Raw genomic sequence first — 24,860 nt, 5'->3', positions numbered from 1 at the left:
AAAGGAAGGTATCTTGAGTCCAATATATGAAATTAATATGAAAAAGAGCCGCAGTATCTTCAGAAATTCGTCAAATTTTTATCCAATTTGTAGTTTTAACTGAACCGGTTGACACTGCCGGTGAACTCTTTGAGAACTCGGTCGATGATGCAATCCTTCAGATATAGTTCTCTACATTTTAGCTTTTCATTGCCACCAATCAAAACCATTTCGCATTTCAAACATCGCATATCGAACCAAATCATGACTAATTCAATTTCCGACAATCAGTAACCGAATTTACACCTGCAGATTTGTACCGGCTCCTTTTTTTTTTCTTCCGCCCCAGAAATCTGGCACACGCAATCCAATAAACACTCACCGCCTTTCAGTTCGAGCAACGTTCCCGAAAAAAAGCATTAAATTAAATCGTGTTTCCCTCTACACCTTTCGCTAAGTACCTCTGATGGTTTGTTTGCTTTGCTTCCTCGCCCCACTTGCACAGCTGCACCCGCCGATTCGGGGGGTGTTTGAGTAGCCCAATTTCACCCTACTCCTCCGTTAGCTGAGGCCAGTTTTTTCTCGACTCAACTGACCAATTAATAGCAATCCCATTTCGCCGCCGCGGCTGGTGCCCCTGCTTCACGAAGCGGTGAAGATTTCAAGTGCCAATCTGTTAGATTGGGCAGGTTGGCTCGTTTATTTTTAGGAAAGCACACGCCCGGCCCCGGCCAGCCCCAAAAGCATGACGAGCAGAGTTTTCTCGAGTGATTTAATCGATACACTTGGCGGGCGAGCGGCTCGGTTTTGATTTGGGATAGTACACGTACACGTATGTGCCTACATATGCCATATCTGCTTGTGCTCATTTACGGCGGGCTTGGTGGTGCCGTGGACGGATCTGGTGGTGGTTTATCGGCACGAGGGAACTTTTCGGATTGTTAAAAAGCAATTAAAGATGGGAGATTTCAAGTTTTCCTCGAGAGGAAACATTGCGCTTGATTCTATTTATTCACTTCTCGAACTTCAACAAGGTTTCTTCGATTCGTTTGCAACGAACGGAGCGTTCTAACTAACAATACAACTTACAGATATACTCAACAAGAATGGAGATACCACCTCGTTTTGGAGGGGCTCACGTGCGGTTTCGCGAATTCCGCACGGTCGTTTTGTTCCGTTTTCATTTAGGGCTTTCCCGTATTTTTCTTCTTCGGCGAACTTATTTTTGCGTTAATTTAACATACTTCTTTCAGCTGGTGACTCCTTGCGGAAAATATCAGCACACAGTAGGGGAGGGTTTTAGTACTAGTCTTTAAGATTACGGCGAACAGTTACACTAGAAGCAATGATGAGGAGAGGATTGGTTGGGGGGGGGGGGGGGGGCTTTCTATGGAATGGATCGTGGCAAGAAAGGGACTGAGAGAGATTTTCTTTGGGCAGTGGAATGTGTCTTGATGGTCCAAAGCGGGAATCAGGAAGGAGATGGTGGAGTTTTTTGTAGGGATTATTACATTACAATGCATCATTATTGTAGTTGGGAAGGTGAGAAGGATACTGCTTCGTCCCATAAAAGTGAATTTTGTTTTAGAAATAAGCTGGAGAATATAAAGGGAATTTTTCAGATAGAAATAGGAATATTGGATTGTTAGGTTTTGTAGGATTTGAGTAGAGACAAAAGATAAAGTAGGCGGTTCATTGAATGATAGTTAACTGCCATAAGTTGAAGAGAAAGGAAAGGATGATAATCTTAGGAAAGGTTGGAGATTTTGAAATTGAGAAAAGAGAGTGGAGCAAGGACGTGTGATAACGTGGGGCTAGATTAGATAAGAGAAAGAATTTTGAACAAAGTAAGGAAATGGAAGTAAGTACAGACTAAAAGAAAATCGGTGGGGTAGAAGATGACAGAAGGATAAGATAATGTAGCTTAAATTGGTTAATAAATAGGAGAGAGCAAATACATAACAGTAAATGTCAGATGTCTGAAGATGGTATTTTTAGCAATGAGAAGCGATTGTATGTATAGTAGGACTAGATAGTATGATAAGCTAGAGGTAGAAACAGTAGGGCTGGGAAATGTAAGACTATAACAATGGCTTGCAGCCAGAGAAAAATCCATTAGAAATGCGCAGTTTGCTTGATTTCCATTAGCGGAAAGGTTAAAAAACTCTTAACGAGGAGCATTCAACCGAGATGTGAAAAGGGAAGGGTAGTCTGAAGCGTTCGAAGGGATGAGAACTGGAGTTCATGCTGATTTTCGGTTTGCTTTTCTAATACTTTAAATAAATAAATAAATAAATAATTTACTCGTCCTCCGAACTTTCGACAGTGAACGGCATTCCTCATCCGGCAAGTGAAGCTGATCGAGCTGCGATCGGCCTTCTTCTATGGTTTCCTGATTTCACGAACAGCAACAGTGTGGTAGTGGTAGTAGCAGCAATAGTAGTAGTCAACAAGTAACAAATTTCGGCAACACTTTCGTGTCTCGTGGGGATTCGGTGGACCGTTTTTTTATGCCTGATTCTTGGCGTACGCATTGTAGGCAATGTTCTGGGCAGAAGCAGCAGCAGCCGACGCGGCAAGATCAGCGGACCGTCTGTCCCAGCCGCCGCTGTGTCCGGAGCCACCGCTAGACCAGCCACCGCCGCCGCCACCTCCCTGCTGTTTGCTGGCGACCAGTTTCTTAAGCCCGATGATTCCGGCCAGCAGTAGGGCGATCTTGGACACGATCAGGGCCTTACCGGCGAGCAGGTACAGTCCAGCGATCGCAACCGGCACCATGGCGGCCATCTTCATCATGAAACCCATGAGCATCATGCTCATCATTTTCTTCATTTTGCCACGACCTGCGGGGAGAGAGGGAGATGAGTTTTGTGGTTGAAATAGCGGGAGTGTTTTACAGGGGAAATTTGCTATGGTAGGGTAGTTCTGTTATCCTTTCATTATTCGATACTATTAGTTTCATCTTTCTTAGGTCGATAGTTCTTAGTATTTTTTTCTATGTGAAATTTGTACTTAATTTACATTTAGGAACTCGACTAGAATTTTGATAAAGGTTCTTTCATTTATGAAAAGTTCTTCATGCTTTTTTATAATTTGACGGATTCTTAGACATTCAATTTTTTTTGGAAATTTTTCAGTCGTTCTTTGGGATCCACTTTTTGGAAGTTGAATAAAACTGCAAGTTTACATATTTTTTCCTTCTTTTGGTCATGAGCAACTCGTTGAAATTTTCATGATAAATATTTTAAAATTTAAGCCGCTCCTTTTTTTCGCTTCGATACTTTTAACACTCTATCTTTTAGAGAATTTGAAGTTTTCCTTTGAATTCAATATACGTTCACTTATTTTAAATTTTAATGTTCATTCATCCTTTCTCTTTTTCACATATAGAAATGTTCGACATTCAAAAGGATTTCGAAATCTTTGGCAGTTATCTGGAATCCACATTGTACTAGTAAAATTCATCACTACCAGTTAAAAATAAAAATCTTCCTTATTTTTGACATAAGCAGTTATTTTTAATTATATCGCGCAAAAAGTTAAGAATGTATATTTTCTGAATTTATTTGTTGTTTTTATATTTTTCAGCACTCTACGAGATTTCCCTAATATGAAATCAAACTTTTGTAGGTTAATTATATTATTTTTACATATTACATTCTCGGCAACTTCTTAGAATTTACATTTTGCTCAAAAAGATTATATTTTTGAAGATCTTGCCAATTTCAAATCAAACTATTCCTTATATTGAACAACTAGAATAAATAAATCCAACAGTACTTTTTACACCACCGTTGGTAGCGGTCGGTTAATCCGCATAATTCGCAGCTTTACTGAGTCTACTTATATCACCACCTAGTACATTCTCTTTGTGATCTTTTTGTACAGAAGTAAACTACTCTATCCTATGATTACATTTTTGCTTTTTGGAAGGCTTGATTTGTTAATTTTTATTGCTTGAGGTTTTTTACGAGAATTTCAATTTTCATGTTGATTCTTTTGTTCTTTGTATTTTTTATTACTTTTCGTACTTTTTGTAAGATAAAAAGAAATTACAAAACAAATCTAGAGAAAATTTTCAATAGGACGTAAGTAGCATTGAGAGCCTCTCTTTGTTTACTTTCTCTTTCGTTTATTACGACGTCATTACAACACTTTGCACTAATTTTCCAGTACATATCGAAAGCCGATGGTTTTTACTAGAATATTATGCAAAGAGTAGAGTAGTAAATGCTGAAATGGCCGAGTAATGAACAGAAGAGAAAGACCCCAAAGAGAATCTCTCATTGTTACTTACGTCCTATTGAAAATTTTCTCTAGAAATTTTGGGGAGTTAATGTTCCTTCTTATGATCATGAGCAGTCCCATGACATTCTTGAAACAGATCTTCCCAAACTTTGAAAACTCGCCCGTCTTCTTATTTATTCATTGTTTTATTTTTCAATATTTTTTGCATTTTTTGAGAGGGAAGTTATGGATTTGCTTTAATTTCTTATATAATTTTGGCAAAAAGTACCTAATGTTCAATAATTTTTTTTTGAAGCAAAAAATGACTAAGACATGTGCGCTATTCTGCAAAATGTTTATTAAGGGTTCATCTATAAAATAACAATTTTCGAGTGTAAGGTGTTAAAAATGGCATCCAAAATGGCGGCTATCTCGGAACAAGATTTTTCGAATCTGCGGGTATTCCCTTTTTGAACCATTCAACCAATCAACTTCGGGTTTTACCCGCCTAAAAGAAGGCAACATTTTCGGGCGCTATAACCTACAAAATCGCAATATTTTGATCATAAACGATTTTTTACAGCCGGCCAAAGTGGAAAAATCATGCGAAAAAACGACACTTTATTGTCAAGTGGCCGCCATTTTGTTTCTATATTGAATTTTTTCATGTTTTTTAGGTTGGGGCGCCTCTACGGAATGTAATCTTCAAGATTGTTTTGGTTTGCTGCTTGTAGACGACGAATTGCGACCTGTATCGTGCCCGAAGATGAGGTCGGTTTTCAAAACACTTTTTGTCGGAACCGTCATTTTAGATTTCATTTTTGACACAGTTACACTCGAAAATTTTTATTTTGTAGATGAATCCCTAATAAATATTTTGCAGGATAGCGCACATGTCTAATCTATTTTACTTCTTCAAAATAAATTATCAAACATTAGGTACTTTTTGCACAATTATATACGAGGACCCCCTTAAATAGCTATTTTGATATCTGGCATTCTATGGTATTTTCACGTTTTAGGCAGTTCATATTTTTAAAGAAAAGTTTATCATTACCAGGAAACTTGGTATTTAAAAATTAAATGGTTTCTTATATTGAATATGAGTATTTTGAATTCGTCCTTTCTTTCAATTTATATTTACTTTTTACGTTTTTGCCCAATTTCGTAGAATTAACATTTCAATAGATAAGTTTGTAATTGTTAGAGATCTTGCAAATTTCAAAATCAAATTTCCCTTATTTTGAACATGAGCCGTTCTTTGTTATGTAAAGATTCCTCCGAATATAGAAAGTTAATTTTTGTTTATATTTATTCATTTCATTTGATATTTTTCAAGGTTCTATAAGTTTAGGACACTTTTGAGATCTAATTCGTAGGTTAGTCCTTTTTTTTCTAGATTAGTTGAGATGTTTTCTATAAGAATTTCTTTCTCTTTTTCAATTTGAATAAAGATTCCCAGCTTTTCATTTTTATTTATTGATCTGATATTTTTCAACAAGATGAGAAGGTATAAACTTTATTTTGAGTATATTCAATTGGCAATGACAGTAAAGTTTATCAAATCTGTCGAAAATACTTCCTTGTTTTAAACATAAGCATTTTTTTTAAATTTCTATATTGAATTAATTTGAACTTATCTTTCAATATATTTTCACTATTTACGTGCTCTTTAGAATCTACAATTTGGAAGAGAAAATTTATAATTTTAAGAGATCTTTCGAGTTCAAATTAATTTGTTCGTTCTTTCGACCATAAGCATTTTCATGAAATTTTTAAAGCGCGATTTTCTTGTATTTTAAAAACCCTCCCGTCTTTATTTATTTATTTATTTATTTCGTCAATCTATGTAGACTACAGATTTCCTTAATTACTAATGTGTATATTTCGTGAATTTAGTATAAATGAAGCAATTTCGGCTTTTACAGAATCATCCTCTTACGCGTTAGAATTTCTTTTGTGTATAAAATATTGCTTTAGTTTCAGTTTAGACATTGTAAAATCAATTGAGTCGCAATAGTGATTATAAATAGACATCATTCGATTTATGGCTATATTTTGCATAGTTTGTGCGAAAAGGAGTTATTGAAAATATACTTCGATTTCGTAGCTGTCGTGAAGGTGCATAAAAGTTCAATTTGGATAAAATTTCAGCTGAATCGATACGATGCGAAACGATATTATTAATGAACGAGAGCATTGCAAATTCGCGACGCTCCTTTAATGTTTGAATATTGATAAGCAAGCAGCGTGCTTCATAAGATGGCAGAGGGAATGCTGGCCATCCTAATTTACGAAGGGCAAATAATAAAAACTGTTTTTGTACCGATTCTATTCGTTCTTCATGTCTGCTTGAAAAAGGGCACCAAATAATACTGCAATATTCCAATATCGACCTAACATATGCAATATATAATATTTTTATTGTATAAGGATCTTCAAAATGATAGCTAAAGCGTTTTATAAAACTGAGCATGTTGTTAGCTTTATGTATAATTGTGTTATAATGATCAATAAAATTTAACTTTGAATCTAATATAACACCTAAATCCCTAATTCTTTCACACTTTGCTACAGTCTGATTTCCTAAGGTAATCTCAACATTCGGTGTTTGTCGTTTTCCACTAAAGGTTATTGAATTACACTTTTTCACGTTCAGTTGTAAGAGGCTTATTTGACACCACATGTGGAAAATTTGTATTTCGTTTTGAAATGTATTAATATCCTCGGCATTTCTTATCTCCAAATAAAGTTTCATATCGTCCGCATAAATTAGTATTTTCAGTTTTTTGAGAATGAAGGAGATATCGTTCACGTATAAAATAAACAATAGAGGGCCTAAATGAGAGCCTTGTGGAACTCCTGAGGTGACTTTAATTGGATTAGATTGCTTTCCTTTAAATTTAATTATTTGCTGATGTTCGGAGAGATATGATTCTAACCATGTAAGTAGCCCAGGCTCAATGCCGATCTTTGTCAATTTATAAAGTAACATTGGGATGTCAATGCGATCAAATGCTTTACTAAAGTCTGTATAAAGTGCCTCCACGTAGTTTCCATTATCCATTGCAATCAGTGTATAATTAATAAATTCTAGTAAGTTTGTTGAGGTCGAACGACCTTTGAAGAAGCCATGCTGGAGGTTGGAAATTCTGTTTTTTATTTGAAGAAATATTTTTTCGTTAATGATTGATTCGAAAAGTTTCGGAATACAGGAGATTATGACTATCCCACGATAATTACGTACGTCAGATTTTTAACCAGATTTATATATAGGCACTAAAAAGATTTTTTCCATATTTTAGGGAACTGTCCAGATTGCAAAGACATATTAAACAGCCAGAACAATGGGGCAGTTAACTCGGTTGCTAGGTTTTTCATAAATAATGGTGGGATTCCATCAGGGCCAGAACCTTTTGATACATCTAAATGTTTTAGAGAATTGAAAATGTCTTCCACTATGACATGATTGACACTAATATCCAAAGGAAAATCGGGAAGAAAAGCGAAGTAATCGCGATCACGGTCTTGTTCAGAAAAAGTCGTATATATTTCATGGAAGAATGTTGCAAATAGGTTGCAGATTTCTTCCGAGCTATCACGTACGTTGTCATCCAAGTGCATTGTTGATGGGAAATTGTCTGATTTTAATTTAGTTTTGACGTAGTTGAAAAAATTCTTTGGACAAGATTTGATCTGCTGTTCCGTTTTTGAGTTATAATCCGCAAGTGCAGAATCTATGGCCATATTTAGTTTATCGCAAATGTCGAAATATTTTTCCAAGTTCTCATTATTTTGGTTTTTCTTATAAATATATAGAATGGGGTCAAATAGTTGTTGGGATACAATAGTTATATGGCACTATGTTATTGCAGAGGTCGCTCATCTTGTGTGAATTTGATGCACGGTAGAGAACATCGTTGACGACTATCATTTCGGCTGTTACCGTGGATCAGCAGTATAAGTTGCGGCGTCGTTTATGTTTTCGCGCTAATCTGCGAAAACGCATTGTCTTTCATCCTCACTACAGTACATTTAATCAATGTGAAAAAATGTGAAGTGAGTTTTGCTTACGCAAAATTTAATGCTGAACACGAGTTTTGTATTGGTTTTTCGATATTTTTGGTTATGAAAAAAAATACTGACATCAACATAAAACACACGCTTGGGGTACGATAGGTCAGCTGTTTGGGGGTAGTATAGGCCACTACTGATCGTCTAACGGCTAAGCAACTACGTGAGCCGGAATGAACAACTTCAATTCCACACTCTGGCGACGACGAGGACACCGAAAAAAAGTCATTCGCAAGTATTAAGCCAGACGCAGCTGCCGAAACCACACGTTTTTCAACATTTCCTTTCGCGGTTTCATGATTTTTCGCATCATTTGCCAGTTGCTCATTTACTTACCTGAATGACGTCAATTTAATTTTTAAATAATAAAAATAAAATAAAAATTGAACCGGTGATTTTCTAGGCGTATTGTACCAAGATTTCAAAAAAAATGAAAAAGCATTATTGGATTTAGCTTGAAAAATATTTACCCAGACATAAAACCATTATTGCCAAAACGTTGCAAGATGTATAACCTTTCCAACAAATGCGTGTTTGTCGAAATAAGTGCAAAAAAAACCATCGCGCGAGCTCGCCGAAGAAAACTGACCTACGTGACCCCATTGTACACTAGTTATTTACAAAAATGTTTGTTTTTTTCATTTTTCTATAAGAATCCGTTTTTTAACATTAGGCCAGTTCTACGAAACTTGAAAATAGACACATTCTTTCAATCTTAACCCTCCGGTGCTCGCGCAAGTTTCAGAAGGTGTTGCACAAAATACAACGGCGCGAGTGCCGGAGGGTTAAATTAAATTAATCGAACAAGATTTTGAAAATATTTCATAATATTTACTTATTTTAAGTAATTTCGAATACACCATCAAATTCTTCCATTTTTGAAAATGTAGTTTGTAGATTGGTTTTGAATTACTTAATGATTTTTTTTTATAATAAGCAGTTTTTTAATTTTTATTTTTAGTTCGTTTTTTCTTTCTTTTAAACATTTACAATATCAAAGATTCATTGGAATCCGTATTTTCGTAGTGATATTTATCATTTTAGGATATTTTGCAAATTTGAAATCGCTAGGTCAGTGCTAATATAAAACCAATAAAGTTTAATGGCTTCATGCTAATGTTTAGAGACCATCCATACATCACGTGGACAATTTAGGGGAGCATATGGGGTACGAATAAGTCCTTGCGGGTACCTTGAAGTTGGGGGTATGGAAAATATCCATGTGGACCTATAATATTTTTTCCATTGTAATAAAGTAAAACCATTTTCTACCCGCATTGGCATAAGCGCTTAATGTTTACCTATATATTTTTAACATGTTACTTATAGTTCGTATAACAACATAGTATGTAACTGCATGCATTAAGGGACCAGTCATAAATTACGAAACGCAAAAATTGCCCAAAATTTTGTCACAAATTTCTCTATCCCCTCTCTATTGTTTTTACATTTTATGAGCAAATTCGAGGAATATAATGAGATATTTGACCTGCGTTAAGCCGAACCAAACTGAGCGCCATAATTTTTCCTGATATTTTGAATGCTAAAATTCATTTTTCGATAATTTACCATTGACAAGAAAAGTTGAATGGAAAAATTCCTTCGCCAACCAAAGCATTAATTTGTTATTAAATGGACAGTTTGAAGGCAGAATTTGGCATTTTCTATATTTTCGAGCATAGGTGAACTGCTTAATCTATATCTGGTGCACTTTTGCTCAACAATCCTTCTCACAGCTAGCATAGAAACAAAATTCAGTTTGCTTCTGAAACCGAACATATCCGAACCTTTCTGGGGATTTCTGGAAGCGGACTGAATCCAACTATCATCGGGCGGTACTGAAAATGCTCCACCGCTGCAGAGAAAAATATCCACATTTACTAAACGTGCGAAGGATTCTCCAAACAGCAACAAATGCATCATATTTTTTTAAGTATATGAAAATTCTATGGCTCCATTAAGCTCACCTATCGAGCAGCGTTAACTAAACGAATTGGAAAAAAAAAAATATCTTCTAGGTCGACTAAAGAATCAACGGAGTTGTTTTTTCGAGTGATTGATATTTCGAAAAATTTTGTACGTTTTCCTAGTAGGGTTACTGTGCCATAATTCAGCTTTTTGTTGGTGGCTGCGTCCCCAAATGCGCACCCCACTTTGACAAGTCCTCCGTCCAATGTCAATTTTGACAAATCAACAGTCTTGTCAAATTTAACAAACCGTGCTTTAGATTCAATTTTTTGATCGCGGTAGGCGTTCACTTCTGCTCTCAACTAAAATTGAACGTCAAATAAAAATATTGTTTTTCAGTTGAAAAACTAAACTGATTTCAGTACGGATCCGCACAGTCAACTGTAGTCCCATTCAACAGCGGCACTCAACTCGAAATATGGATACAGAACATCTGCTATTCAAAACTAATGCTACTCGCAATCGGCATACAAAAATCGGTCGACCAATAAGGCAATTAATCAGTCTTATAATGTAATTGGGCGATTGTTATACGGAGGAAAACCAATCAGCGATACTCAATCTAGTCGAAACTAATAAGTCAGGTGAATTGCAACCGATTTCTTCGGTAAACGCAGCTGCAGCTAACAATTGTCAATTCTTGGTTCTAAACTTTGCTACAAATTTGTATCCAAAATCAGATACGAACAAACATTGTTTAGGTCTTCTTTTAGGTACTGTATCGTTAAAGATGCTTTTCCGGGTGGTTTAAAAGCAAGTTTCATGTGCTATTATTAGTCATTTCATGTGTGATGAATTTAGGTAAGAGCAGAGGTTCTAATCGCATAATTCTCTCGACACTTTCCAAAAGCTGAGAATCTGCTTATAAATAAAGCAGGATATATGATAGCCATGAAACTCAAGGCTGATGAGACCGCTTATCAAAATTGACACTGCTGACGAGTTGTCAAAGTTGACACTGTACAGACGACTTGTCAAAATAGAGTGCGCATTTAAAAACGCAGCCACCAGCAAAAAGCTGAATTCATCTTAGCTCCTGTATTCATCCCACCCATTTGAATACATTAGTTAGAGCATGTTCTGCTCTCTCTCTCTCTCTCTCTCTCTCTCTCTCTCTCTCTCTCTCTCTCTCTCTCTCTCTCTCTCTCTATTCAACGCATTAGGTCAAATGGTAGGATGAATAAGGGTGCGTTGTACTCGACTTTTTACTTCGCTCAAACGCGAGTATTTTACATTTTCCAGACCATATTTTTTATGTTACTGCTTCTTAAAAACATGTACGCTGATACCTATTTTAGCACAATCCAATCACTGTAAGCCGAGTTACAATCGAAATAGTGCGAATAAGGGTTCGTCTACCTTAAGCCTTTTTTTAAAACGAAGTTTTGAAAAAAAAAAGAATTTCATAAAAATCGCCATTTCTGACTTGTTATCAAGTGTTGAATTGGTACAGCATAATTACAATTGTAACAGTAAGAATTATGACGTGACAACCCGTAACGTATAAACTCCAGAAAAACTATTGTGGATACAAAAATAGTTTGATAGGTGCGAAGGTATTGTCATAATTTCAAGAGCTTGATCAGGATTTTAGTGGACTCTACGATATTATAATGTTTTATTCATGAAATAATGAACAATTTTGTTTCGTTTATTACAAACTCGAATTGAGTTCTTAATTCTATTTCTACTTGAGAATCTCATGTGCCAGAACTAGTTACGGGTATAATAACTCATTTAACAGTAGGTGTCTTCTCTTCAATCGTTGCACAGAGGAGCAACCGGGGTCGAATCCTGGCCAAAACTATTTATTGTGGTTATTGCTGTTATTTTACCTTAATATGAAATAAAAATAGACAATAACTAATTTTTGGGAGAATTTAGCATCTATCCACCTACCAGTGTAGGGGTCAATTTTCTATATCCTTCCGAATACTAGTATTTTTGAGGTGATCCTTGTGAATACATTTGTTTTTCCCGTTGCATGAGCAGTTGGTCAGTGGAAAAGCAAGAAGAAAAGGGATGCCTGTGCACGTATTCATAGAGATACATTTTGCCAAACATAGTATTGGGCCCAACAGCATTTCGGCGTACCTCAAATTAGTATAAATATCAATATTTTCAAATCGCTTGGAATTTGTAGATCGGACAAGATCGGAAGATATTTAATGTTTTTTAGATAGCCAGAATCTTGTTTTGTAATGTTGTTTCAGCAACATGGCCGGATCGTGCCGTATCATGTAACTTTTTTCACATTCAAATTTGGAATAAAATGTTAAAAAAAGGTTTTTTTTAAGCTGGTCCAATATACAGCAACACTGTTTTTTTTCAGTTATTTTTAAGCTGAGGTTATACAAATAGTTATGTTCAACTACGTTTGTTATAATATTGTCTTATTTAACACAGTCATCATCATATGAAAGCGATTTTGCTGGATACATAACAAAAAATGATTAAAAACCCCTTAAAATATTACTATTTTGCATCCATGCAAAAATTCTTTATCAATTTTTGACATACTCTTTATTTTGCCACATTATGCAGTATGCTTTTAGGTATGTTAAAAAAATATAACTAATTTAAAAATCGAAAAAATTTTTTTTGGTTATTGGCCAAGAATTTGTTCTAGTTACTCCTCTGTGCGTTGTTGAAATATTTTAGATTTCTATCCGTGATATGCGATGAACGAAATTTAATTCTCACGCTATGTGAATAACATTTGACGAAACTTACTTTTTGTGTGTCTCGAACAGGGGTACTTTCCATCGTCACTAACGGCAAATCTGCTACTTTTGTTGCCTTAGCTATACAGTGAAGACCCGATTTTATCTACCCTCGATTTTATCAGCTTTTTGATCCGATGTTATCAGCTTCGTATGAAAATTGATAGTTGGTAGTTTGATGGGCTCTAGCAGACGAACCAAATTGAATTCGAGTAAATCCTTTCTTGAGCATATTTTTATTATCTTAGAGATACGAAATATGCAAAAAAATATTTTTACTAAGTTTTGTACTGTACTGTTCCCCTTAAGAGAAGTTTAAGCTAAATAATCAGGAAAGGTTATGAGGCTATATCTAGGGAATAAGGTTTTCTTAAAAAAAAGAAAAATATATCATCAATTTTATCAATGTCCCGGTTTTATCAGCCTAAAATTCACCAAGGGACTGGAAAACGGGTCTTCACTGTATTGGATAAGAGATACATAGCAAACAAAAACAGCATTAAATCAGCATTATATAGGATTTATATCTGATTTATAATAGCACTGTATGATTATGTAAGCTTACAAGGTTCAACACTTTGGAACTCAGGTAATAAGTTCTCAAATGAGCCACCGTTCATCCTCAAAGAAGGTTAAGATTCAACTGAGAAAGCTTGGAAAAGCGGACATCTTGGAAAAAGCAGTTGATTTTCACACCGGTGGTAAAATCTTCATGAAAATTAATCAGTAATACTCTACCAAAACACCAAATACATTGATTCATTTGACAGTGAAAGTCAAATTTATGTCGACTTCGTCAGCGTGCCCAGCCTAAAATCGTGCTATCGTGTATGTAGAACCAACGACAATGTCCCACGTACACTGATATCATTCTGTCGTGTCACATGTATATTCAACAACACTGGTGTGGGTCGCACTGGTGCTCAGACGGGCTTGGAGAGCGGTGGGAGAGTCTCTTTCACTCTCCCGTTACATGCTCGCTTGTGTATATGGGCATTTTCGACCGACTCGTCATAAGATGCTGACTGGAATCGCTGTCTTGCTTGTCTGTACTTGTGACTGAATGAAGGGATGAACATGAAGAAGTTTTTGTTGATTAACCAAAGTGTATGTAAGGAGCATGATGACAACTGTCATGATTATCTGTCAGTGATATTCCAAACGAATAAACAACCTGTCAAAATACATGAATTTGACTCGTTTGGAATGACACTGACAAATAATAATTGTTTTAATTTTGACAGTGTCGTCACTCTCCTTATATGCACTCAGATCTAAACCATTCTGATCCGGTACGGTACCGTGTACGAGGCGTGTTCTGTGCGCTTACATTTACAGTTGCAATACTGCACAGCTGTGAGTAGGCTAATATGTAGAATGGGAAGGAGCAAAGTTTTAGACGCTTGGCATTCCACACACATATTCTTGATGGTTGAATCATACGAAAGGTCGGCTTTCGTTAAAGCTGGACGAAGCTTCCGTTACGTTGTAGTCCAGGAGAACTGCATGGTGGCTTGATTGGAAAGAGTTAATAATACTTTTATATTGTGGTCCTACTACCCAATTCTCAAGCGATTATAGATTTTAGGCTAACTCACAATGTTAGCAATACTCCAAAGGCCGGCTGTGTGGAGTTCAAATTGCTGTAGTTTAGGGAAAAAGTAAATCACTCTCGATGGCCGGCTATCCAGAGTACTTGGAGACTAACCATCCCACCGCATGAAACATTAATTTCGTGGTCGAATTGCCTGCTTGTGACGAATCCTGTGCTTCAATCCAACTCCGTAATACCTGTGGAAGCGTCGCTGAGTCGGGGGCTTTCTCTAAGTAGGTACTATATCAACATTTCCTACCCTATCCTAAGTATCGGTGAAGATGGTCGTGGCCGGCAATAAAGATTCTCGTGCTATTGGTTTACTGAACTCAAAAGAGATAAAGTTCATTCCCGATTATTTATCTCACAAGCAAGATGAGTTTAACTACCTATAGGCAACATGATAATTGTTAGTATGCAATCTACGAATAGCACCGTGCCTCGCAACGCAATTCTACATGTATTACCTTGAAACTTGGAGAAAAATTGATCGCAGTGTACTTAAATTAGTAATTTAGCATGAAAAAAAATGTAAGGAATGGAATGAAAGAATTTTAACTGACTATACGAAACGTTTTCCTGGACATTTTACCCTAAACCTTACAATTACATGGGATTTGACTGTAAATAGCGCTTGTATCTAAAATAAAATTGTAAACGATCCACAAAAGTTAGGTTTTTTTTAATGGAAATAATACTACGTTCACACTACAGAGTTCAAACATGTTATAATAATTAGCAGCAAAAAAATGTCATCAAGATAGCGTTAGTACACGTTTTAATTCGTAGTGTGAACGTAGTATAAGTCTGTGAAATCCAACAGTATGATAAATTATAAATAATATCTCAATACTTGCTACTACAACCCTACGCAAAGGATGACGACAGTGACGTTCTACCTCTCAAAGTGTCCGATTATTTTTTAAGAATTTAACAACAACAACGTTTTAAAAATTATATTTTTTAGCTAAAAAAAAACAAATAATAGCTTCACACTTAGAACAAATGAAAATAACATTTGACGTAAACAACTTTGCGACTGTCTAATAATGGAATTTTACATATTTTGAGATGTGAAATAAAATATTGTGTCTCTTTTGATGTAGAACTCGGTTGAATGGAGAGGGAGACTTGTGAACAAAGCGCATTTTAACATGTTCTTGAATGTAAATTGAAGTGAATTGTGACGCTTCTTTTATGTGCATCTTCTGAGATGTAAATATTTCTATTTTTTTCTGGCAGACTAACATTTGTCATTACTACCAGGGTGGCCAGATAGAATTCCTTAATATCGGTAGGGTCACTAAAAGTTTATCGGTAGTTATCGGTAGGCCAGGTTGTTGTCCCAAAAACGTAGTATTGACATAGAATTGTAAACTACTGACAACACAGATCTCTGACCAAATCCAACCCAAAAATTGAATGTTGAGTAGGATGTGTCCAAAATCAATAAAAATCGGTAGTTTTCGGTAGGAATAACAAAATATCGGTAGTTTTGCCTTGATCGTCTGTGAATCGGTAGGGAAGACCAAAATCGGTAGGACTACCGATAAATCGGCAGATCTGGCCATCCTGATTACTACAGACACTTTATACACAGACTAGCGAAGTGTCAAAAAGTGCAGCCAAACGAGCATGAGGGTTTTGAGAGGGGAAGTACAAGAGGAAGCCCATGTAAAGCTTATGGGAGCTTCCGTGATGCCAGTTTACATTCATGGTTGCTAGTTTTACTGTTTTTCTCTCCGCTAGTCTTATACAGGGTGTTTGGTTCATGATTAGGAATCTCTCGAGGGGTGATTGACTGTCATATTTGAAGAAAAAAATCGTTCTACACATACCATCAAATCTCAACCGTTACAGAGTTATTGAACTTTTTGTGTAAAAAACTTATTTATCTTAAAATACCTCTAACTCGAAAAGTATACCTCGTATTTTAAATATTTTAGTTCCATTGGAAAGGTGAGAAAATTTTCTATTGAATGGAGTTCTCATATCTTTCAGTTAATTAGTTTTAATTACCTTTTAGTTGTAAAGTAGCTCAAAGTTGGTGTTTTTGATGAGGTTTTTTCTAATTTTCTCAAAATAATGAATTATGATTATAGCAATATCTATTATCCAAAAGATGGGTTTGAGGACGATTTATAATTTGTTCGTCAAAATGATATTCCTATTTCTTCTCGTTTTCCTGTAATTTCACTTCTAAACCTTTACTATAATTGACTTGCAAGTTCTTAAAAGACTCTAATCTAAAAAATATGCGTTATATCGCCATTACCAGGGCTTTGTTGGAAAGCTGAGAAAATTTCCTTTCGATGTATGTACAGATATCTTTTAGTTAAGTGTACTAAATGACTTTTTACTAGTAAAATAACTCAAAATTTGCGTTTTTTGGAGAGTTTTGTAATTATTCTAATTATTAATCAACTAAAATTATCGTCATTATTGTTCATTTTGTGCCCCTTATTATTCTCTACAATTTGTTTTTTGACACTTTATCCCTATTACTTTTCATTTCGCTGCAATTTAATAGTTAACACAGCATGACCTCATCACAAATGTAGTGGGTACGAAATCGTTGTTTTTGCATATGAAACGAGAAGATCAAAATGATTTTGCCTCGAAACTAAAAAAGATAATTGAATGGAGTCAAAGGGAGAATTTTATAACTTGCTGAGATGCATTAATTCCATGATAATAATGGTGAAGTTTATTATTTACTATCTTAAGAAAATAACGAAAATGCTAATAAAAACACCAACTTTGAACTAATTAACTTCTAAAAGAATACTGAATTCACTTAACTGAAAGGTATTAATACATTTTTCTCTGCAAAATTTTCCTGGCTTTCGAATAAAAATAAGAAAAGGTACAATAAGTGCCATACTTTTTCAATAAGAGCTAGTATTAGTGAATATGAGATAAAAATATCCAAGTTCAATAACACATGAAAACAAGACAAGATAAGTGTATCATGTCAAAGAACAAATTATGCAACTCTTCAAGACCAAAAATTTGATTTATTAAAATGGTGATGTTAACTATTAGGATTTTCGCGAAATGAACGAAAAATCGATCAAAATTGTTAAATTTTAATTAAATTACTGTGAAAAGGTTACTTAACCTCATTAGCTGAATCATTTGAGGACATTTTTCAATGGAAAATTTTCTCACCTATCCAATGGATCCAAAAGATTTGAAATACAAAGTATATTTTTTGAGTTAGAGCTATATTAAGGCAACTATGTTTTAACACAAAAAATTCAATAACTTAGTAACGGTTGAGATTTGAAGGTATGTGTAGAACGATTTTTTTCTCCAAATATGACAGTCGAGAGGTTCTTAACCATGAACCAAACACCCTGTATAAAGTGTCTGTAGTCATTACTATCCATAGAACCGAAGTTATTATAATTAGTTTGAAAAGATTCCGCTAGACCAGTGCTGCCAGGGAATCTGACAGTGAAAAATAATATCTTTATATCCATCCGTTGCCTTGAAATATTATTGGTGACTGTTAAAACATATGAATTTATATTGTCATCGAAAACATTTTTCATGTAATTGAAGTACTTTTTGAAAATATGCTAGACCTTTGGTATTGTGAGAAAGAAGGTAAAAATTGAACAGTTTCTAGTACTGTGAGAGAAGCTTCTATTTTCAGTTGTTTTGCATATAGTAGACTCAAAACACTAGACTAGGATTGTCGCTGTCGTCGCTGTCCGGAACATTATATATAAATATGTGAAACGAATGGGCGAAAAGCGAAAGAGATAGAGTGAAAATTCTAATCTGTTGTTTTATACAACGCACTTCCCACAAACCTGGACTCCGCACTTTCAAAGTGCGAGTGATCAAATTGCTACTGAAAACTGTCAAAACACATGTGTTTCAAGTGCTAGAGATGGTACTTTCATAGACAGACCAGTCGAACTAACCAGTCTATGAGAAGAATTCAATGGAAGAAATCTCGACAAACATATGATTACGGCCTAAAAGCCAAACTGTCAAAATCCACTTTGAATTGAAATTCCGGACAAACCGTTACTAGCCGAACACAGTTCACAGCAGTTTATGAAAGAGAAAACTTTTCTCTTTCGTTTACTACCAACATCTGTGATTGGCGTGTAACGGTTTGTCCGGAATTTCCATTCAAAGTGAATTTGGACAGTTGGATTTTAGGCCGTAATCATATGTTTGTCGAGAAATATAAGTGCGCAGTGCGGTTAGAATACAGTTTTTAGTGGCACAAGCAATAATGTCCAGACGATTCGATAGTTGGTTTCAACTCTTTAGCAGAAGTCGGCAACCAACGATCGTAATCTTAACATTATAAACGTAATGTTCTTTAAATTTTACTGACTGAAAAGCCGAATACAATACTCTGTTCAAACGCTAGTCGTAACAACACTCATAATTGTAGTATTTATTCCCCCGGACGGTTTTGGAACCCTTTATATACTGCAAACAAGTTAGGTATGGAAGAGATAATGTCTGTTCATGACTAAAATATTCACTTTCAGAAGATTTCCATTCTGTTAAAGAGATATTAGTCTCAAAGCTTAATAGCTTGCACGACGGTGAGTTTCAAAATAACTGGTTTTATTATTTATGCAGTTCCGATTCCAAGTAAACTTTTCAAGTTTAGGAAAACTTTGTGAATTAAGATCCATTTTCGTTCGTCCACTAACTATAAGCATTGGTAAATGTTCAAGTTAATATCGTCATCCTTTTTTTGTGAGACGGTTTCGTTTTGAATCTTTTCATTTTGTCTCATCATAGTGTCAAATAATTATTCCATTCGATTTGATATTGTCATTTAAACAATAATTTGAATGTATTTTTTCAAATTTTTGATGTTCAATCCATACGTTATGTTCTTGTTAAGTTTTTGAGTTTTGTCACTTTTGAAATGGAACACTTTCAAAATAACATTTGCTTATACTTCCGCACAAACACACATAACGATTATTCTGTTCTGATTTTCATCTGTCAGCACTCATTTAAGTAGCACTTTCGTTGTCCATTCAATCCTACCATCGCAAATCTCACTTGTAATACCCCTGAGCCAAGTCCGTTCCATTGTTTTCATTATTTCATTTTTTTAACCAAAAAAAAAAACTATAACAACACGCACCTTCTTCGAGCCCGCGGCCAAGTTCATCGCTGGACAACTTCGGCAGGCTGATCTGGATCGTCCGGCTGCTGAAAATGCCGGCAATCTTCTCCAGCAGAATGTTGGTCAGTGCTTCATCCCGTGCTTCCAGCCCCCGGGGCAGACTTTGCTCCAGTTCGTTCTCGGTCAGCGGTTTGAGGTCCTGCCCGGTGGCAGCCCGCTCATTCCGCACCACCTTCATGTCGCCGAGGGTGAGCGATTCGACGCGGCTCAACCGATCGATGAAGGTGATGGCGCGTTTTTTCAGACACGGCGAGAAGCCGGTTTCGGCCTTCGAGCACTCGTCGTACACTCGCACGATGGCACGTAATCCTTGGTTCTGATAGTCCTCGGGGGTGCCGCCTAGCACCATCGCACTTAGCAACACGACGGCACACACTGATCGTAGCACCGGATTCATTCTTAGTTCGTTTGGTTATTTTTTTTTTTGCTACACTCTGTACGTGGAAAAGTCCTTTAGTTTTATTTACACACAACACACTCGCCGCAGCTCCGTTCTCGGTGAGAAGGATCCTTCTATTCACTGCTGGAAGCACTCCGGATCACAGTCGCAAGATCACTGATGCTGGGTTCAAAAAACAACGTCATATTTATATGAAGCGAACGTTAGTTTTTCGTTTTCCACCGCGCGGCGGTTCAAAATCTCGCGCCCGCGACACGTTCGCGCGCTTCGCTAGCCGGCAAGAGCGAGAGAGCACGAAAACAGAAGACAGTAGAAAAGCCGCGAAAAGCGGCACGCTTTTTGGCTACCTTCTACGAGAGCCAACTTTTTCCGCCTTTTTTTCCGCTGCTCCCAGCGGTGGTCTCTTTCACACCGGTCGGTCAAATGAATTGCCTTATTTTATGATCTCTCTCTCTCGCCACGGTAAGTTCCCACTACTAAATAGGTACTGACGGCAACCGGGGACCCTACACCGGCCGTCTCGACGATGCGATGGGGTGAACTTTTCGCGGGTTTCGCTTTCCTCCGATTCGGTTCGGTACGGGTGGGTTGGGTGTATGGAGGCGTAGGTTGAGAAAAACTGCTGTCCCCACGGCACTACCAACTGGAATCACCTGACATACGATATACCGTATAGGACCGGAACGTCGTCGTCGGTCGTATCGATGTAGAAGGTTTGTATGGCACTTCACCCTTTCGAAGACAATGGGCAAAGGGAAAAGCGCGTACACAGATGAATCACTCACTCGTCGCCGCGTTGGGACTGACGTGGGCTGGCAGGTGAGAGGCCAAAACGGAAGACATGTTCAAGGCAGTGTTTCAGGGTTAGCGGAGTGTGTGTTTGCGTACACTAGCGGCGGGAATTTATTTATTTATGTTTCAGTTGAAGAGAGCGTAATTAGCATATTGGAATTGGCTGTGCATGCAAAGGGTTAGAAATTACGGACATTGGATTGAATAATGGGGATTGAACATTCCTAAACTGCGCACATATTTGTATCGTAAAATTAATTACTGTCTAGGTTTGAACTCGTTTTGTTTCTAAGTTGTTGTTTGTTGTATTTACTTGACTTTAAACTGGTTATTCATTCGTCACGTGTTTTTTTTATTTAGATTATAGAGGTTTTACCCTTAAGGTCATTCGCCTCTTCGGGTTAGAAAAATCTCTTATGAAAAATTTCTAACCCTATGTGCGGGGTCGGGAATCGAACCCAGGTGCGCTGCGTACAAGGCAATCGATTTACCAACTACGCTACGCCCACCACCCCGTCACGTGTTTTGTTTCTTATTAGTAGTATGAGATTTATATGAATAAGTGAACGGGACTACGTCCTTAATTTGGGTTTGAATCGATTTGCTTCTTCGAATGTAACTGAAGCAAAATTCGTTATAGTAAAATCATACACGTTCACTAATATACAGGTCGGACTCTATTATCCGGGTTTTTCGAAAAAAAATCAAATTTCAACTAGAATGTTTGATTAAAGTGTTAATTCGATCATTGCAGTCAATAGAACTTTTTTCGAGGAATAGGGGGTGTAGGGTTAACCTCCTCTCAAACTACCTAAAAAATCGCATATATATAACGAAAAATGACAAAAAAAACTTGGAATCAACCTTCACGGATTGGAATGTTTTGAAGAAATTATTCATCTAGAGCCAATATATAATAACTTAAAATATTATGTCGTTTAAACCACCCGTCCGATCATGGGAACACGCTTAATTTTAACAAATTGTTTAAAAAATAGTTTTTCTTCGGATTTTATCTGTACTGTACGGTGCTTTTTACACTAGAATCAATCAGCGAGATGGTTTTTGAAGCATTTATTCAAGTAATCTAGAAAAAAAATACTAGTTTTTAACGGCAGTGTTGCCAAATATGCAACTTTTTAGTTTTTCTCGTAATACACAAATCGGTTACTGCAGGCCTTTTTGACACATAAAATGTTATTAAACCTACTGGGCTCGGCCGGCTTTGGGTACTCTCTTGGGATAATGATGACATGCTTCTCAGGATTCTGTTTGGATACTCTCCAGGATTCTGATCAAAGTTTTTTTAGCATTCTAATGGATTCAATTTCAGAATATCAATTGAATCTTTATCCGTATTTTTACGGTTTTTTCCCTGAATTTTGATGCAGGACTCTAGAGGAAAGCTTTTCAGAGGTCAGGTGGAATAGAATTATGTTGAAGATTATGATTTATTCAAGAACATGAATGAATCATGTACCTATTTTCAATGACATCCGGGGAAAAAACTACAAGGGGCAGCCCTCTGGGGTTGCACGAACTGTAGACGTAGGACTATACTATTTAATGTAAAATATTTATTTTCGTAGTACTTAGTGTGTGGGAAAAAACATCCGGACCGGTGAAGAAAAATCAAATTTTGGACAATATAATCACATCTCATGTATAGAACGAGCTTTCTAGTTGCTCTCAAACAGATCCTAAAAGTTCAAACACCCATGGACAACCCCAAGTTTGTAGATGTGTTTCGATGCCACAGGATTGTAAAATGGTTAATATTACGTCATGAAAATTCAATTCTTCCGTGACAATTTTTTTGCCTGCAAAATGCCCTGTGTGTATGCAAAGCTCATGATTTGTTGGGATATTAGCATTGATCGGGAAATGCTTTCCAACGCTGCGCATTGCATACATACAGGACATTTTGCAGGTCACCAGAAGCTGTTCATTTTACCACCGCCACATGTTCATTTTACCCACTCGCTATAAACATGTCTCATTTTTGGACATGTTTTGAAATCAAGAATCATGTTTGAAAAAATGTGTTTATGACCGAGGGTCTGCCCCAAAGGGAAGAAGAGCGTGTCAAAATAAGACTAAGAAGAGTGGCAGATTTGACAAGCGCAAAACAGATTCAAGATAATCTGCATAAGGTGCATGCATGTGTGTACAATAATATTATTGGTGGCAAACGCCTTGAGAACCTCAAAAAGGCTGAAAGCACTAGTTTCTATATTCAAAACATTGTTTTAATTAATTTCGATTTTAACAACTTCTTTTTTCTGGAAGTAAAGCAGTATTTACGCAATATAGATGTTGCCAATTGTAAAATCAAAACTCTCGCTTTACGTATGCCTATACCTTATCTGGTATCATCTTGGGTTTTCACGTCATTTGCAGTTTGACAAGACCAAAATTTGACAAGACCATAATTTGATGTTGGAACGGTCTATCCCTGAGAATCATCATAGGAAGGGCAATCCCTCGTTTATGACGAAGTATTTTTACCAGATATGTACAAAACATGTCTAACAAGAAACATAAGGTGATTGTATTATCTCATTCACTTATTAGTTAGAAAATAATGACTTTGCTTAACGTGTTCATTTTACCGCCAGTTTCCCTACCTACCAACACATTCGCACCAAACATTGAACCCAAGCGTACAATGCAAAATGAGTCAACGCTGATGATGATTGGTAGAGCGAAAGAGACAACTAGTACCACCACTATTAGCGCGTTTCACCAAAATTCCACGCGGCCTTTCCCGATTGAAAGGAACGGCCGCGCTTAGCCCATCTGTCATAATATCGTGATTTTGCATAGCGAAGGGCTGAATGATTTTGTTCTTAAAAACAGCCCTGCGTTATGCAACACTTTGTGCAGGTTGATTATACCAGTTGCAAGTGGGGCCAAATTCACCAAGTTCCGTAAAATTCCTTTTAAATTACAGAATTGATAAAATTGCTTAGATGAGCTAAACTAATTAATCAAATCCTGTTTTAAAAACTGTCCTTGCGTTTAAACTAAAATGGGAAGCTTATTACTACCACTACATTACTTAATTTCAAGCGCAAATAGCAAATACATGTGCTAGTTAAACCAAAAATTTACTGGCAACATTACAGCGGCATTTAGGAAGCAGTTGGAGCGGTCGCCTGTTGGACGACACAGGGTAGCGTCCTTTCACAGCCAGTGTAACGGACTTCTAACTCAGCTACACTGGCTTTAAAAAATACAGCGCAGTGATCTGCTTCGTCAGCCGTTAAACAGGGAACTGAGCGTGTCTGGCCAAGTCCGTTCTTTAAATAGTCGATGATGACGTCATTCATAGAAGCGTTGCGCGCTAGGTACACCAATCCGTCGTACAGGGCTTGGGAAGCGCTATCTTCTGTGTGTTAATGCGCGATATTTTGACAAGGTTGTATATTATTTCATTTTTTAATGCTATGATATCAAAAATCTTTGGGTTTATCTTTTGGAATCTATTCTTAGAAGTATTTCGGGGCGGTTTGCGCAAAAAATTTGAAAATTTATTGTGAGATGGCTGAATTATATGCGTTTAAAATTGGACCACTTTTCGTTACATACTATTTTTGTGGAATTTGCAGAGTGCACCCCCATATCGAAAACAAAGACGTAGTCCTACGTCAAAAATCTGATGAAATGTCCTACTCTGACTTCCAGTGGACTTTGACACAATATTGATTTTGTCCCATTATCCTCTACATCAATTGATGCCTGCTCAGAATTCCAATGACATCTTTAACCCTTCATGCCCATGTTGTTGATAAACACATCACGTTTCTAAAAGACTATAACTTATGATTTACACAACATATGTTTACAACGACAAGTAAGGCTAATAACTAGGACGAATATTTGAGCACAGCTATAAATATTATCAGAACAGAATTTATTACAATT

At 36.5% G+C, this 24,860-nt stretch overlaps 1 protein-coding gene across 1 annotated transcript; it reads right to left on the bottom strand.

Annotated features, from left to right (window-relative positions):
- Nucleotides 1–987: 987 nt before the first annotated feature.
- Nucleotides 988–20,285, bottom strand: LOC131677386 (uncharacterized). The gene is made up of 2 exons (XM_058957177.1): nt 19,700–20,285; nt 988–2,822 (listed from the first exon to the last, which is right to left on the bottom strand). Exons 1-2 carry the CDS (start codon nt 20,136–20,138, stop codon nt 2,488–2,490), a joined length of 774 nt encoding a protein of 257 aa, XP_058813160.1. The 5' UTR covers nt 20,139–20,285; the 3' UTR covers nt 988–2,487.
- Nucleotides 20,286–24,860: the final 4,575 nt, after the last annotated feature.

Source organism: Topomyia yanbarensis, chromosome 1 (assembly GCF_030247195.1).
Source record: "Topomyia yanbarensis strain Yona2022 chromosome 1, ASM3024719v1, whole genome shotgun sequence".
In the NCBI taxonomy this organism is placed as follows: domain Eukaryota; kingdom Metazoa; phylum Arthropoda; class Insecta; order Diptera; family Culicidae; genus Topomyia; species Topomyia yanbarensis.
The sequence above is the reverse complement of the archived record's forward strand: the minus strand, read 5'-3'. Positions and strand labels throughout refer to the sequence as shown.

Excerpts from the sequence above, each read along its gene's own strand:
- LOC131677386 (XM_058957177.1), bottom strand. The coding sequence starts at position 20,138 with ATGAATCCGGTGCTACGATCAGTGTGTGCCGTCGTGTTGCTAAGTGCG. Across the intron at positions 2,823-19,699 it reads TGGCCGCGGGCTCGAAGAAG|GTCGTGGCAAAATGAAGAAA; the intron begins GTGCGTGTTGTT and ends CTCTCCCCGCAG.